At 37.0% G+C, this 14,659-nt stretch overlaps 4 protein-coding genes and 1 long non-coding RNA gene across 7 annotated transcripts; 2 read left to right on the top strand and 3 right to left on the bottom strand.

Moving 5' to 3' along the window:
* The first annotated feature begins 65 nt into the window (after positions 1 to 65).
* LOC111490287 lies at positions 66 to 5,788 on the top strand. Of its 3 annotated transcripts, none has more exons than XM_023138867.1 (10): positions 66 to 165; positions 283 to 462; positions 930 to 973; positions 3,712 to 4,063; positions 4,152 to 4,185; positions 4,298 to 4,510; positions 4,619 to 4,708; positions 4,901 to 4,966; positions 5,048 to 5,139; positions 5,225 to 5,276. In XM_023138867.1, exons 3-10 carry the CDS (start codon positions 943 to 945, stop codon positions 5,274 to 5,276), a joined length of 930 nt encoding a protein of 309 aa, XP_022994635.1. In that variant the 5' UTR covers positions 66 to 165; positions 283 to 462; positions 930 to 942. The 3 variants fall into 3 exon arrangements, with proteins under 3 accessions (XP_022994635.1, XP_022994633.1, XP_022994634.1); XM_023138865.1 differs by lacking the exon at positions 66 to 165 and adding an exon at positions 5,389 to 5,788 and having other exon boundaries at positions 293 to 462; positions 5,225 to 5,272; XM_023138866.1 differs by lacking the exons at positions 66 to 165; positions 283 to 462; positions 930 to 973 and adding exons at positions 2,785 to 2,872; positions 5,389 to 5,788 and having other exon boundaries at positions 5,225 to 5,272.
* Positions 1,597 to 2,827, bottom strand: LOC111490335. Its single transcript, XR_002719547.1, has 2 exons — positions 2,751 to 2,827; positions 1,597 to 1,957 (listed from the first exon to the last, which is right to left on the bottom strand). It is a non-coding gene; the product is annotated as an uncharacterized LOC111490335 (long non-coding RNA).
* A 527-nt stretch (positions 5,789 to 6,315) lies between the features above and the next one.
* LOC111490310 lies at positions 6,316 to 8,960 on the bottom strand. Its single transcript, XM_023138898.1, has 5 exons — positions 8,683 to 8,960; positions 8,314 to 8,418; positions 7,249 to 7,504; positions 6,991 to 7,068; positions 6,316 to 6,816 (listed from the first exon to the last, which is right to left on the bottom strand). Exons 1-5 carry the CDS (start codon positions 8,719 to 8,721, stop codon positions 6,677 to 6,679), a joined length of 618 nt encoding a protein of 205 aa, XP_022994666.1. The 5' UTR covers positions 8,722 to 8,960; the 3' UTR covers positions 6,316 to 6,676.
* An 822-nt stretch (positions 8,961 to 9,782) lies between these two features.
* LOC111490288 lies at positions 9,783 to 11,701 on the top strand. The gene is made up of 4 exons (XM_023138868.1): positions 9,783 to 10,904; positions 11,251 to 11,310; positions 11,445 to 11,459; positions 11,508 to 11,701. Exons 1-4 carry the CDS (start codon positions 9,986 to 9,988, stop codon positions 11,546 to 11,548), a joined length of 1,035 nt encoding a protein of 344 aa, XP_022994636.1. The 5' UTR covers positions 9,783 to 9,985; the 3' UTR covers positions 11,549 to 11,701.
* On the bottom strand, positions 11,686 to 14,076 carry LOC111490321 (glutaredoxin). The gene is made up of 4 exons (XM_023138912.1): positions 13,850 to 14,076; positions 13,479 to 13,567; positions 12,245 to 12,343; positions 11,686 to 12,153 (listed from the first exon to the last, which is right to left on the bottom strand). Exons 1-4 carry the CDS (start codon positions 13,951 to 13,953, stop codon positions 12,068 to 12,070), a joined length of 378 nt encoding a protein of 125 aa, XP_022994680.1. The 5' UTR covers positions 13,954 to 14,076; the 3' UTR covers positions 11,686 to 12,067.
* Between the last annotated feature and the right edge of the window lie 583 nt (positions 14,077 to 14,659).

The raw sequence follows: 14,659 nt of genomic DNA, 5'->3' as shown, positions 1-14,659 counted from the left end.
AATATAATCAACTTCGGAGGTGAAACGTTATATAAAATGCTCTTTGTTTTGGTTATAGCAAAAGGCCAAAATGGAGTCTCTCAGGGAAAATGGTACTTTTTGGATGAACCAATCCTGCTCATATCCATGACTTTTCAAAACAGTGAGCTGATGCATGGTGGTTAGGTGAGTCTTTGAAGCATTGAAGTGTGTTGGTTGCAGTTTTCTTGTGCACTTTTTTTGTATTGGTTCTTGTTTTTTTTTTTCATCTTACAGTTCCTTGTACTGCACTACAAACTCCAGAGACTGAAGACGTGAAAAACACAATTTCTTAGCCATTACAGCTTTGGCTTTGCACTTTTGGAAGTCTTTTCAGACGCATTCTATTTATGCATTTGCTCCTCTCTGCCCTCGCATTCTGCATTCTTTAACTGCATGGGAGTTTGCTTCAGTCCCTTCACCAGTGATCACTCAAAACTCCAGGTTTCTCTCTCTCTCTGTCTCTCTCTCTCTCTTCTTTACAAATATGCTTATTTTGGTACTTAAGTATTAGAGGGAGCTAGAGAATAAGGGTATGCTCTGCAACACAAGTTTATAATTTGAATTTCTGTTTGGTTCCTACTTGGCTTCATCTCTGAACAAATTCCTCTTTGTATGAGTATTAGTTTGAATTACTAAAAAAAGGGGAAAAAGCAACATGTATTTATACTGAAAAAAAATATATATATCAAAGTAATTTTCTCTTGTCATAAAGGAGACTATTTTCTTCCCAATTTGTCAGTGTAACTTCGCTTTCTTTCTTTTGATTTCATGTTTTTTTTCTAAAAAAAAATCTTCTCTATAGTACTTTATTACAGCTAGCTATTGTTATTTTTCTCCTCTTTTTGCTTCAATATAGACAGCAAGAAAAAAACAAATGAAGTTATTTATAACATTCTCCAATTTCACAGGGAGTGCAGCAAGATGGAAGATGGGCCTTGGACTTTGCTTACAGGTGATTAAATCTAACCTTCCTGTTTTTTTCAGGTTTTAATTATATTACATTACCTATACATTTACCCTTTATATTGACTCTCTACATACCCATTTTTCTCTTCTTTGGAAATGTTTTTGACATGTCATTCAAAATTTTGAAAAATTGGATTAATCTTTTGAAAATGATCGTATGCAAGCATCGAACCCTGCATAGCATTATTGGACAACTTAAGCAACTTGATGATCCGACAAGGTTTTGCTTAATCTGTCTATTGCATGGCTCATTTTCCATGTTTTGACCCACCCAAGTTTGGTAGCTTGAAAATAGAGTAGAACCCACCTATGCGCGCCTATTGGTGCTCTCGCGAAATCCTAAGTCGGTAATGGACTAAGATCCGTTCTTGCAGGAGAAGTGTAGCAAGCAATTAGGCCTATGTTTAAACATTTATATAAGTTTCTAGAAAACCTTCAACCAACAAGTCAGAGATTCGAATCTATTATATGTATATTATAAAGATCGAACCTCGAGAATGAAACCCAACACAAAAATAAAATGAACATGGTTTCAAATTAGATAGGAGTGAGAAATATCTAGTCTTATCATAGCACTAAAGTCTTTCAAACCATTTGTTTCAAAAAGAAAAAGAAAAACAAGTCTTTCCACCATTATTTTTCTGATTTATTTTTTTAATCGGTAAACGCCTTTATACATTATTAGAGGTCTTTNATACTTTTTTTTTTTTTTTTTTTTTTTTTTGCCACAAGGGAAAAGGGTCCCAATGCAAGGACATATGTCACGTGTTAGGGTCCCACCCCTACACCAATATAAAACACAGCAATCTTATTATGCCTTGTCATAAAGCTTACATGACGATGTTGACCTTAAAATTGATCATGGATTGCTCAATATCAGACGGCTCAAAATCACTGGTCAAAAACTTTGGTCCCACTTCCAATTATGGTGCTTCAATAACCAAATCATTCCCTTACCTTTTCAATTCCTCTGCTTTGCTCCATAAAATCCCTCACAATCATATGTTATTATTATTATTCTTATTGTTATCCTTTATTTGATTTTATAAGCTATCATAAATTCATAATTGTATAAAGTGTGCGTTGTTTGTTATGTGTATTTAATTATATTCTTTTGTTTTAGTTTAAGTATTTATATNAAACGAAAAAAAAAAAAAAAAAAAAAAAAGCGGAATATTCAAATTTTTGATAATCATCTGATTTTTTATTTTAGAAAATGAAGTTTAAAATAGGACTTCCATTTATAGATAAATGTATTTATTTTATTATCTTATTTTTATAAAATTTTTTAAAATCAAAGGTAAGTAACTGTGAGGAAATAAATACAATTCTTGAAAATAGAAAATGATATTGTTATCAAATAAGTCCTAAATTTGTGTTTTTTTAAAAAAAAATATAAAGACCAAAATGAAAAAGAAAAATCAAAATACAAAATGGAGTCCTAATAAATTTCTCCTTTTTCTTGTTTATTTATTTTTTAATTTGGAGTTTTAATAAATTTCAAATTTAGAACGGTTAATGAAGATGTGAGATTTCAAATTGTCCATTATTTTTATAAGCTTATGCACTCCAGGCACAATTATTCTCTCCTCATTGACCCATTTTTGAAAATGAAAACCAAGCAAAGGGGACACAAATTCCCTTGCGCCTTGGAAAATTAAAAAAACAAAAAAAAAAACAAAATTTGCATGGAAATATGGGGAGAGCTTGGGATTTTGCAGAGGATTCTGTAGTTGATGTAATAGGCAAAAAGAGAAGCTTACACTCAAAGCTCCACAGGCCTTTTCTTCTCTCTCTCTTTCTCTGTTCTTTGCTTTATTTAATTCGTCTTCCAAGCCGAAGAAGGAAAGCATCTCCCTCCTTTCCCGCTTTCTTCCTCTCCATTGTAAGTATAAACTCTTTTCTTCGCTTAGAATTTAGCTGCTTCTCCTGTTCATTCCTTACAGTATATGTTGTTTGTGAATGTCGGTTACTCGGTTTTCATATTTCTTTCCTAAAACTTATCTGAAGTTTCGAATCTGTCTTCCCCCATTTGGGATGTTTCTTTGGTTAAATGGGAAATGGGTTGTTCTTACTTTAAGTTTCTTATCCATCTCAAGCTTCTTCTGCGTAATTTCATTATTTTATGCATAAGATTCTTCCTTAAACATGCCGGCTTTGGCTCTGCTTTGCATTTTTGGATTGTGATGATGTTTCTTCTCAGCTTTCTTCTACCTGGGTTCTCCAGAAAGTTTGTGATTTTTTCTTAAAATAAATGTTGTTTCATCTTGTTCTTTGTTAACAAGATATTCTTTTATTTGGGTTTTCTGCTCTGGGTGGTGGGAGTTTTGATTTTGATCATCTTGTTTCTGGTTTTCAACAGCCATTCTTTCTTTTGGGTTTCCCAGTCGCCTTCAATTCTGTCATTTTTTTTGTCTTTTGGTTCTCAGATTCCCTGAAAATAAGTGGTCACTGTCAATTCTTTTTATTTCTCTTCTGTCCATCCTCAATATTCTTTCCCCTTTTCTCAATTAGCTGGAAACATCAGGGGTTTCAATTTAGTGATTCTTTCTTACCCAACATAACCTCTTAATTGAAGAGGGAAATTTCAGTTTGTTCTAGCGTTTTGTATTCTTCATCCTCAAGGAAAATCACTTTCCATCTCTAAACCCACATTTAGCTTATCCCCTTGACCAAAAAAGCTCCATTTTTCTCACCCTGGTGACAAAATGAGTTTCTTAACAGGATCCCCCACAAAATCTTGGCAACCGATCATGACAGATGACACAACAACTTCCAGTTACTGGCTCAACTGGAGGGTCCTGCTTTGCATTATATGGGTTCTGGTGACACTGAGTTTTGCATTGTTCTTGATATGGAAATATGAGGGCCGTAGGAATAAGGCATGTGATGGAGAAGAAACTCAGGAAGAAGAAGCTGGAGCTTTGTATGATGATGAAACATGGCGGCCCTGTTTTAAGGGAATACATCCTGCTTGGTTGTTGGCCTTTCGAGTATTGGCTTTCTGTGTGCTCTTGGTGCTCCTCATTGTCACTGCTATTGTTGATGGAGGCGACATATTTTACTTCTATACTCAGTAAGTTTTCAAGAGAAATGGGAGAAATTTCCAACATTTTATAAGCTCAAAGAAGAGATTAAAGTTTTGGTTGTGTTGTTTGAAACAGGTGGACTTTTACTTCAATCACTATTTATTTTGGGGTATGTCCCATCATTTTCAAAGAGCCCTTTTCTCAACATATTTTCCTCTATATCTCTATCTCTCCCTTTTCATTGGTTATTTGCTTATGAATTTCCGATGTCCTGTTCTTAGCTTGGATCACTGCTCTCCATTAATGGCTGCTACCAATATCAGAAGAAAGTTGGCGGTGAGAAGGTGGATAATGTGGAGGGAGATGCAGAGCAAGGCACTTCTGCAGGTGGAAACGGTTCAAATACAGAGAAAAATCCATCCCTTCGTGATGAACATCATCTCAGGCGTCAACCTGCCGGATTTTGGGGTTATCTCTTTCAGATTATCTTCCAGGTTGGTGCATTGAGTTTCTTTATTTTGTAGTTTTGAAAAAAAAAAAAAAAAAAAGGTTCCCTTTCATTAATCTGCTGACCTTTTTGCTCTCTCTGTTGTTCTTGAAAGATGAATGCAGGTGCTGTTATGCTGACAGATTGCGTCTTTTGGTTCATAATTGTTCCATTTCTCACTATCAAAGATTACAACCTTAATTTTGTAAGTGCTTAACAGCTGCAAATTGAGTTTATGAAAGTGCATAACATTACATCCTTGTAAACTGCTTGGGAGCTCATTTCTACTTGTGATTTCAAAATGATTCTAAGAAAGTTTTCAAGTGGCTTGTAGTTGCCTTCAAACACACTCAATTTCATTGGTCTAAATAGCAATTTTGTTCCTTTTTTGTGGCAGTTGATAATAAACATGCATACAATCAATGCCGTTTTCTTGCTAGGAGACACCGCTTTGAATTCTTTGGTAAGTAATGAAAATAACTTCATTTTGCTTCTCTCTTCCTGTTATATCATAGCTCAGTTCTTATCTGTTACAACTTTTCAGCGATTCCCCTGGTTTCGGATCGGATATTTCTTCCTCTGGACAGTCATTTATGTAATTTTTCAATGGATCGTTCATGCTTGTGTGAGACTATGGTAAAATCACTGGCCTCTCTCTTATTTTCTTTCCAATTTGTTCATATTCATGTTGATACAACAATGGTTTCTCCCTACAAAACAGGTGGCCATATCCATTTCTAGATCTCTCATCTTCATTTGCCCCACTTTGGTAAGTCTATCAGAGTTTTCTTGTAACCCTGTTTCTACATTTTCAAAAATGCTTCCATTATGCGTATGAACTCATGGTAGTTAACTGATCACCTTATGATTTCAATGAACGTGAAGGTACTTGTCCGTGGCTCTAATGCACATTCCTTGCTATGGCATCTTCATACTGATCATGAGACTGAAACACCATGTATTTTCGAAATGGTGCCCACTATCCTATCAATGTACGAGGTAGTCGAGAAAGACCTGAAAGATATCGTTAAAATTCTCCGAAGGAGAACAAACAAGCATAAATGTCAAAAAAAGCAGACTTAATACAATTGATCAAAAGGGAAAAGGGTTTGATGTACATGAGTTAATGCAAATCTTGATAGGAAAAAAAGGAGCAAAAGATTCAAGGTTTTCTTAGGCAATTAGATATAACTCATAGATATAACTTATTATATGTATGTAACCCACAGGAACGAACATTTTCCATTTGGTATAGAATATAAAGAGAGCTCAGCTTTGTTCTCTATCTGTGCCCACCACCATATCCATCCTTTCTATTCATTTGTCATTTTTCATTTTCCCTCTCTCTTTTCCCTACATGGGATTGAATTCCTGCCTTGCCAACATCGAAATTGATAGATTAGATTCTTTGAATTGGATGCCAGTGGGGAGACCCAAAAGGGTGCGAGAATATGAACATCCTTTTACTTTAGAATTTACAAATGCTAGTTGTAAGGAAAAGTTTGGATCCATCACTGTCTCTGCTTTTCCCACCTTAGAAACCCATAATCAAAACCTATCGAGATTTAAAAACATATCTCTCCGTAGCATCGATAGTAAGTACTATATAGCTCAAAACTTTAGCGGGTCTATTAATCGAGATCAATTGTTTATTCTCGGTCCCATTTTTTTCAAGTTATTGAGGATTGTATCTAATTATTCCTTGGGGTGGATATCAAAATTTACTCATGACATTGATCTTGCACAATCCATTATTGGATTGGCACTATGCAACTCTAAAAAGTAAGTCAAATGATTAAAACTCATTAAGGATTATTACTCAATATTCCAATCCATTTGGTTTCATCTCCCACATCAATATACTTGAAGGATCAACTCAATGTTAAAACAAAATTGAATAGGAAATGTTGGAAGATAGAATCAACCAACAATTGGTTTATAAGACAAATCTTCGAACGTATAGAGCTCCGGGGGTTTCGACCGTTCGACCATTCGGCCGATGCCCTCTAAAAGGTGAATGAGTAGGCTAATTACTAAAGAAACGAGATGAAACAATCGAGTAGAAACATATTTTTTCCCCCTAAATCCCCAAGAATGGGCAGTTCATTGTCTTCAAAACCACCACAAAATCCAGCAAATATGGTAGAAAGACGCTCGGGAGATGTCATTGAATCTATTTGTTCAAGCTTTCTTCTAATCTCTGAATAGCAGCACCGACGCCACTCTTTGATTCTCCCTTTTGAATTGCACTAGGATAAGCCAGTGCTTCATTGCCTTCATTTGCTTTCTCTACAAGCTTTAAATGAAGCCAACCTGTGATCAAAATGTCTCTTTAGTAACAGCCACCAACGCTTTCTAACAAGCTTACCCACCACTTTTTGTTTCTTTTATTATACTCAAAAAGTTCAAGAATTCAGGGTATTTTCACGTGGAAAAGGATTCCTATAACCAAGCAATAAAACACCACATTCAACATATAACTATTACCAAGAGGGAAGCAAAATGCTGCACCAAGAACAGATCCCATCGCTAAGTTCCTAGCACGCCACTTGAGCGATCCCGGCACTGCAAAGTAAGCCATATAGCAAAATAAGCTCAGGAGAACATGGATGTTTTAAGTAATTTAAACAGCTCTGTTCATATCTTCAAACATTTAAGATGCTCCAAGCTTTGAAGTAAGAATTGATAAAACTAGGACAAGGCATAACTCGATGGAATTAGACCCAAGGAATAGCTGCTGCTTACATATTAGACCAAATGTAGCAGCTGTGGCAGAACCAGCAGCAGCGACATTGAAAACATCATGCACGCCACGCTTCTCGGCTAGCAGATTTTGTAGACCGTAAAATGCAGCTGTAAACATCCCGAGACGCACACCACCAACTATTGAGCCTCGTGTTACTCTGATAAATCTTTTCTCCATTGCATCTCTGATTAACCTATATTGTTCTCGCTTGTCAGGTGTGCTCCCAAGCTTCAATGTAACTTCTGCATCCTTGCTCTGTTAATTGTCATGCTTCCCTCTTAAATTTCATCCAGTTTGAAAATTTTGATTTGAATATATGAGTCATTTCAGAAAGGAGAATTGCAAAGGATACTGCATATATATATATATATATATATGAGGAGAAAATGGTTGAGAGTATATGTAACCGCGTAAGCTCACCACTAACAGATATTATCCTCCTTGGATTTTCCTTTCTGGGCTTACCCTCAAGGTTTTTAAAACGTGTCTGCTAGGAAGAAGTTTCCACACCCTTAAATGTTTTGTTTCCCTCTCCAACCGACGTGGGATCTCACAATTCATTCACTTTGGGGCCTAGCGTCCTCACTGGCACTCGTTCCTCACTCCAATCGATGTGAGATCTCATAGTCCACCCCATTCGGACCCCAACATTCTCGTTGGCACTCATTCCTCTCTCCAATTGATGTGGGATCTCACAATCCACCCCCTTTGGGACCAGCATCCTTGCTAGCACACCGCTTGGTGTTTGGCTCTGATACCATTTGTAACAGGCCAAGTCCTACCGCTAGCAGATATTGTCCACTTTGGGCTTTTCCTTCCAGGCTTCCCCTCAAGGTTTTAAAATGAGTCTACTACGGAATGGTTTCCACACCCTTATAAAGAATGTTTTGTTCCCTTCTCTAACCGATGAGGGATCTTACACTATCTCATCTCACCATCGTATCATTTCATCACAACCTCCAAGCATCCAGCAGCAAGAAAAACACATAAAAATTTCTGCAAGTCCTAAAATACAATTACAATAGAACATTGGGGATTTTTGTCCCCCAAGAAAATTAACTTACCACCGAAGCTGCTGCTTCTTTGCTTCCTCCATAAAACATCCCTGCAAACACTGCAATAGTTGTTGCCGTACCCCAATTCACAGTTCCAGGCAATTTTTTAGTAACCTGCTTAAATGGACAATTAGAAGAGACCTTTAGGTATACAGTACATTGATCAAGTGAGCTATCATAAAAGCCGTTTCTAGACCCAGTGAATCATAAACAAACGAAAATTCATTCTAAATCTAACGAAGAATTTGAATTGCCTTGTAAACTCGTATACTCCAAATAATTACAAAGAGAAACCTAATTCAATAACCGAGAGACGCCCTTCAGTTGATAAAATTGTGAAAGAGCAAGAAATGTTAGTTCCAAGAGAGAAATTCTTACATTAGAGACGGTTTCTTCGGATTTCTCAGTGGCTTCCATCGTCAAATAGATCTCAAACAATAAACTTAAATCAAATGGTAACGCTACAATACCGACGGCCAGGAAATCATCGATCACGGCGAGAAAATCCTTTCGCCGTCCGTCAATATAAAGAAACAGTACCTCAAGTAAGATTCAGAAGTGAACAGCCAAGCAGAAGATGCTGCTGAACTTTGAACGATGAAGATGAAGAGGCGGAGACGGCTTCAGCTGAGTCGCTCTGTTAATCTAAGTTTCATTGTAACGCGCCCTATTTTAGTAATTTTATTTTTAATTAGAAAAATAAATCGAATTTTTAGTAAATTAAAATTTAAAAAATAGATTTTTAATTGAAGTCTCAAATTCATTAGTTTTAAAATTATTCCTTATAATAAATAAGTAATATATATATATATATATATATATATATATATATATATATATATATATTTTGTAATTTTAGTTTTTAAACATGACATGATTTTAAAACTGTTTTTACCGATAAAAGTATTGTTTGTAAATTTGATTTTTAATGCATATAATATTTACTATTAAATTTTTTTGATTGATTGAGGCATCTCGAGTTTAACAAAAAAAATTAAAAATTAAAGTCTAGATAGAAAAAAATTAGAATTAATTCTCGTCAACCATTCTAGACATAAAGCTCTAAGAATGTTAGTGGGTTAGGTCGGGTTGAACCATTTCTTAGAACCAATTCTCTTCGACCATTATAGACATAAAATTTTCAAAATGTTCGTGGGTAAGATCGAGTCGAGCCAATTTATGATAAATTCTAATCAAACTCGTCCCAACTTATCTATAAAATATTAAGTTTGGGCTGACTCCAATGGTTCCAATCAATATCATGTCAAAACTGCATAGATCAAACTTGACTACCCCAACTTAGGATGTTCTACCATTACCATGCAAGGCAAATCGATCACCAAGATGTATACACAAGGAAGAGAGTGTAAAATGCACAAAATATATAGGAAAGAAATCAGAAACTCAGTGTTAATTCATAGTGAAAATATCAACAAAATCATGTTCCAACTAAAAAGTGTATTGATTCTTCAATGTTCATTGTTCATCGAAAACTCTGTTTTCAAAAATATGCCGATGAGATTACAGAAAAAGGAAAAGAAAGCCATCAAGAAACAAACTGAAAACCAAATCATCACCTCAAGAAAAGCAGAAGAAAGAAGAAAAATGATTTAAAGTCACAAATTCAATCCAAATTCTTCAATATCACACATCTGAATAAAGTTTCCCTAATCATTCTTCAATGTCTCAAGCAAAGTATCGATTCCCCCAAACCAAATCTCTCTTCCTTCAAACTCGATTCTCTCTCACTCCATTTCCATCTCCTTCAACAATGTCCACAACAACTCAAATCATCCCGCTCTACCTCTATCTCGTCCTCTCGTCTATTCTCCTATCCATTTCCACCGCCAACATCCACTCCAACAGCTGCCGCTCCTTCTGCGGCAACATCACCATCGACTATCCATTCGCTCTCCAGTACGGCTGCGGCCATCCCGGCTACCGCGACCTTCTCTTCTGCATGAACGACGTTCTAATGTTCCACATCCGATCCGGATCCTACAGAGTCCTAGACATCGATTACGCTTACGAAGCCCTAACTCTCCACGACCCTCACATGTCGACCTGCGACACAATCGTCCTCGGCCGCCGCGGCAACGGCTTCGACATCGAGGAATGGCGTTCGCCGTACCTGAATCCGACGGCCGATAACGCCTTCCTCCTCATCGGTTGCTCCGCCCAATCGCCACTCTTCCAAGGGTTCCCAAACAAGCACCTAGTCTGTAGAAACGTTTCCGGACTGGGCTGTGAGGAGTATTATGACTGTCCGGCTTGGGCTATATTGGGCCACAGACGACCGGGCCGAATTTATGGGCCCGGCCCACCAGAGTGCTGTGCGGTTCCTTTTGGGTCCATTAAGGCCGTAAATCTCACTAAGCTTCAGTGTGAAGGCTATAGCAGTGCTTATAATTTGGCCCCGTTGAGGCTTAATGGGCCTGATCAATGGGCCTATGGGATTCGTGTGAAATATTCAGTCCAAGCAAACGAAGACTTTTGCCGCGCGTGCCAAGCTACTGGCGGCACGTGTGGGTTTGGTACGGATGGTGTTAGACAGCTGTGCATGTGTGGTAGTTCGAATTCTTCCTCCACTTGTGATTTTGGTAAGTCAGGGGCCATTTCGTAATATATATTTTTTCTTGTTTAATAAATTTTAAAATTTTTAATTTAATATTTAATAAATTCTTAAAAATGTTATTTTTTAAATTAATTGATCAATTATATTAAATTTAAATTTTATAACTACTTGTAAATTATAATTCTCCTCGAGTAACATGATTCCTTCCGTGTTCTTTACAAAATTAAACGGAAAATTTTAAAATTTTACATCTAAAGCAAAAAAATTTCTCGCTTCTACTTCGTCTTTGAACCTACTTAATTCAACTAGTAACCGAAATATTTTAATTATATCAAATTATATTTACGTTGCATAATTCATGTAATTTGCAGTTATGACCTCATTATCGACAAGGATGACATCATGGACACTAATCAAAGCCATATTAGCCGGTAAATATATGGTTGAATACATATATATACATACATGCTTATATACATATATACATACATACATACATACATATACATATGCATATGTGATGATGATTTGTATAATGATGATTTATTTGTAAATATAATTGTAGGAAGCTTGATGGCGATGTTAGAGTAGACAAAGAAGAGCCAATTATGAAGTGGGAGATTGCTTGTGTTTTGTAGCTGCTCCAAGGAAATTGGAATTAGTTCATAAATTTTGAGCAATTTTATAGATTTAATGCATTAGGAGTAGAATATCATAAGCTTTTGTATGGTTTTTGTTGCGAAAACTTGATTGAATCTGTACATGTGTACACCAACGTTTTTTTAAATGGAATCAAACGAAAGATATAAACTGATACAGTTATAAATTCAAAGTTTTAATTAGATAGGTTTATTTAACCTGCGGGGACCCACCTTTGGGAATCCCGTTTCTAGGAATCTCGCTTAAACATGGGAACAGGAAGGAAATGGAGAAAGATTTCTCCTCGTTAGCTACACAAAGCCGGGGATGGGAATTACATTCTCTGTCCCCGATCCCGACCCTATCTCACACATAAAAGATCCTGACTCGATCCCGACCTACTACACTTTCAAACCATTTTTAAAGCACAATGGACAATCTTTCAACATTGACTCTAAAACATGACATTTATGCCTGTTTTTGTAAATTAAGTCTGGAAGACACCAACATTTGCTTCATTGCTACATAGTGAAGCAGTGAAGCAAAAGTTCACAGCTGAGCAGAGTCATTGGCGATGGCACCAGCAGCAGCAAGAAGTGGCACCAGCTGACCACTGCTCTGCTTATTTGTGACCGCTGCAATGACACAAATGGAGATAGAAGATGAGAAAAATTTGGGAGAAGCACCATAAGCTAGGCATTATGCAAAGAAGTCTGCAGGTGTTACCATCGCAACCACCGATGTGTTTTCCTCCGATAAACACGTTAGGCACCGTGGTTTGACCCGTCCACTCTGCTAAAGCTGATTGAATTGCATCTCCATCACCTTCATATGGATGAATTCATCAATATAATGTTTGAAGAACAGTCACAGGCAGCTCAAAGAACTTGTTTTGAGGTAATTATACAACACAATCATCAATATTCAATCAGCATTGATCGAGATTGTAGCAACACGAGAATTAGGCAAACACATATCTTGTCTCAACAGAGGAACATTCAATTTGACATCTTCATGTTTTGTTGTTTTGTTATGTGAAATAATTCATCTAAAATCTGACCTCAACATTGATTATTGTGAGATCCTACATCGATGAGAGAGAGGAATGAGTGCTAGCGAGAACGCTAGGCTCCAAAGGGGGGTGGATTGTGAGAACCACATTGATTGGAAAGAGAAATGACATCATAGAGAGAAGAACGAGTGTCAGCAAAGACGCTGGGCCCAGAGGAAGGTGGATTGTGAGATCTCAAATTGATTGGAGAGGGGAACGACATCGATTGAAGAGGGAAACGAGTGCTAGCGAGGACGTTGGGCCTCGAAGGGGGGTGGATCCCACATTGATCGGAGAGGGGAACGAGTGCTAGCGAGGACGCTGGCCCCGAACGGGGTGGATTATGAGATTGCACATCATTTGGAGAGCAGAACGAAGAACAAAACATTCTTTATAAGAGTGTGGAAACCTCTCCCTAGCTGTTGCTTTTTGAAACTTTATAAGGGGGTGGGAACCTCTCCCTAGCGGTTGCTTTTTGAAACTTTGAGGGGAAGCTTGGAAGGAAAAACCCAAAGAGGACAATACCTACTAGCGGTGGGCTTGGACTCTTACAATTATTTTACTCAAACCAGTTAACAAACAGGGTGCTGACTTCAAGCAACATGAATTCAAAAACACCATTAAAGGCTCAACTATTCATGGAAGATGAAGTTTAAGTGTATTACTTGCAATTAAACTCTCCTTTTAAATTTTTCAGTCTCATCAATCAACAATGAGTTCATAAGTCACAATCAGTTATGCAGTCACTATAGAAGAAACAGAAGGCAAATAGCATCATTCTATCTCAATTTTCAGCTAATTCAAGATAAACAAGGTCATGTCATGGTCAAAGAACGCCCTAGAACAAACATTTATAGATGAAAAAACATGGAAAATTATAGCAGAATCTCAGACGCAAATTCTACTTACTTTTTTGGTCCAATTCAATGACCTTATGACTAGCTCCAAGCTGTGTGAGCAACTTCTTGACTCTCGAGCAATATCCACAGTAAGTTTTGCTGCCATGCGAAACAGAGATTTATTGAATCATAACAAGAACAAATTTCCAAAACTCCCAAAACTTCAAGAACTCCTCAATCTTCACTGTCGATAACAATCGAGCCAATTTTCTTAGCAATAAGAGTTAACCATTGACCATTTTGCACGTAATTGATTCTCACAGGATCGAACATAGTGATAAAAGGTAAATGGTGGAGAGAATCAATAAGAACTTCATACGAGGAAGATCAAATCAAAACATAGAAGGAGGGAGGGGGGCGTTGAAAAATTATTGAAAGAACCTGAAAACAACAACGGGATTAGAGGAGATAATCTGCTTGGCCTCGTTAAGCGACTGATTCTGCTCTTCTTTACTGAATTTGTTTGAGCTGAACCACGACCCCATGACCTCGCTGAATCTGATCAAACGCGAGAGGTTGAAGAAATGGTATGATTTTGGAAGTAGAGATGAACAATAAGGTAAAAAGAAACCGTACTAATATATTCTCTTGGAATTTTCTTATATCAATTGCAATGGCTGGAAGGGCATTAGATTCCTAGTTTTATGCAGTAAAAACTTTAAATATAGAGAATAAAAGGACTAAATTAAAAACTATATTGCTACCATCTTAATAATTTAATTGTTGAACTCGGTTCTAGTTGATAACTTCTATTTATTGATGACGTTGATCTTTAAGAATAAATGTGTGAAATCTCACGTCGGTTGAAGATGAGAGTTAAATATATCTTATAAGAGTGTGGAAACTTCTCTCTAGTAGACGCGTATTAAAACCATGAGACTGACGGCGATACATAACAGGTCAAAGCGGATAATATCTGCTAGCGGTGAGCTTGGGCTGTTACAAATGGTATCAGAGCCAATTACTGAACATGCGAGGCACTGATTAAAGTAGGGCTAGTCCCTCTCCATAGTAGACCCGTTGGGCTTGGGTTGTTACAAGTGGTATCAGAGTCACTCACCCGGTACTGTGAGGTACTTGTTGGAGTAGGGCTAGACCCTCTCCATAGGCTTGGGCTAACCCTCTCCATAGGCTTGAGTTGTTACCAATGATATCAGAGGTAGTCATCGGACAGTGTGAGACACAAGTTGG

This window comes from Cucurbita maxima, unplaced genomic scaffold (assembly GCF_002738345.1).
Source record: "Cucurbita maxima cultivar Rimu unplaced genomic scaffold, Cmax_1.0 Cma_Scf00015, whole genome shotgun sequence".
NCBI classification, from domain to species: Eukaryota; Viridiplantae; Streptophyta; class Magnoliopsida; order Cucurbitales; family Cucurbitaceae; genus Cucurbita; species Cucurbita maxima.
Note: the sequence above shows the minus strand (reverse complement) of the source record. Positions and strands in the feature narration are given on the sequence as shown.

Bases quoted from the DNA above. Each gene is read 5' to 3' on its own strand.
- LOC111490287 (XM_023138865.1), top strand. From the start codon at position 943: ATGGAAGATGGGCCTTGGACTTTGCTTACAG. The intron at 974-3,711 runs GTGATTAAATCT...GTTTCTTAACAG, and splicing joins GCCTTGGACTTTGCTTACAG to GATCCCCCACAAAATCTTGG. The intron at 4,186-4,297 runs GTATGTCCCATC...TCCTGTTCTTAG, and splicing joins CAATCACTATTTATTTTGGG to CTTGGATCACTGCTCTCCAT.
- LOC111490288 (XM_023138868.1), top strand. From the start codon at position 9,986: ATGTCTCAAGCAAAGTATCGATTCCCCCAAACCAAATCTCTCTTCCTT. The intron at 10,905-11,250 runs GTAAGTCAGGGG...TGTAATTTGCAG, and splicing joins TTCCTCCACTTGTGATTTTG to TTATGACCTCATTATCGACA.
- LOC111490321 (XM_023138912.1), bottom strand. From the start codon at position 13,953: ATGGGGTCGTGGTTCAGCTCAAACAAATTCAGTAAAGAAGAGCAGAAT. The intron at 12,344-13,478 runs GTAAGTAGAATT...ATCCATATGAAG, and splicing joins CATTGAATTGGACCAAAAAA to GTGATGGAGATGCAATTCAA. The intron at 12,154-12,244 runs GTAACACCTGCA...GTGTCATTGCAG, and splicing joins ACACATCGGTGGTTGCGATG to CGGTCACAAATAAGCAGAGC.
- LOC111490310 (XM_023138898.1), bottom strand. From the start codon at position 8,721: ATGGAAGCCACTGAGAAATCCGAAGAAACCGTCTCTAAT. The intron at 8,419-8,682 runs GTAAGAATTTCT...CCATTTAAGCAG, and splicing joins CCGAAGAAACCGTCTCTAAT to GTTACTAAAAAATTGCCTGG. The intron at 7,069-7,248 runs GTAAGCAGCAGC...CTTACTTTGCAG, and splicing joins TGCTACATTTGGTCTAATAT to TGCCGGGATCGCTCAAGTGG.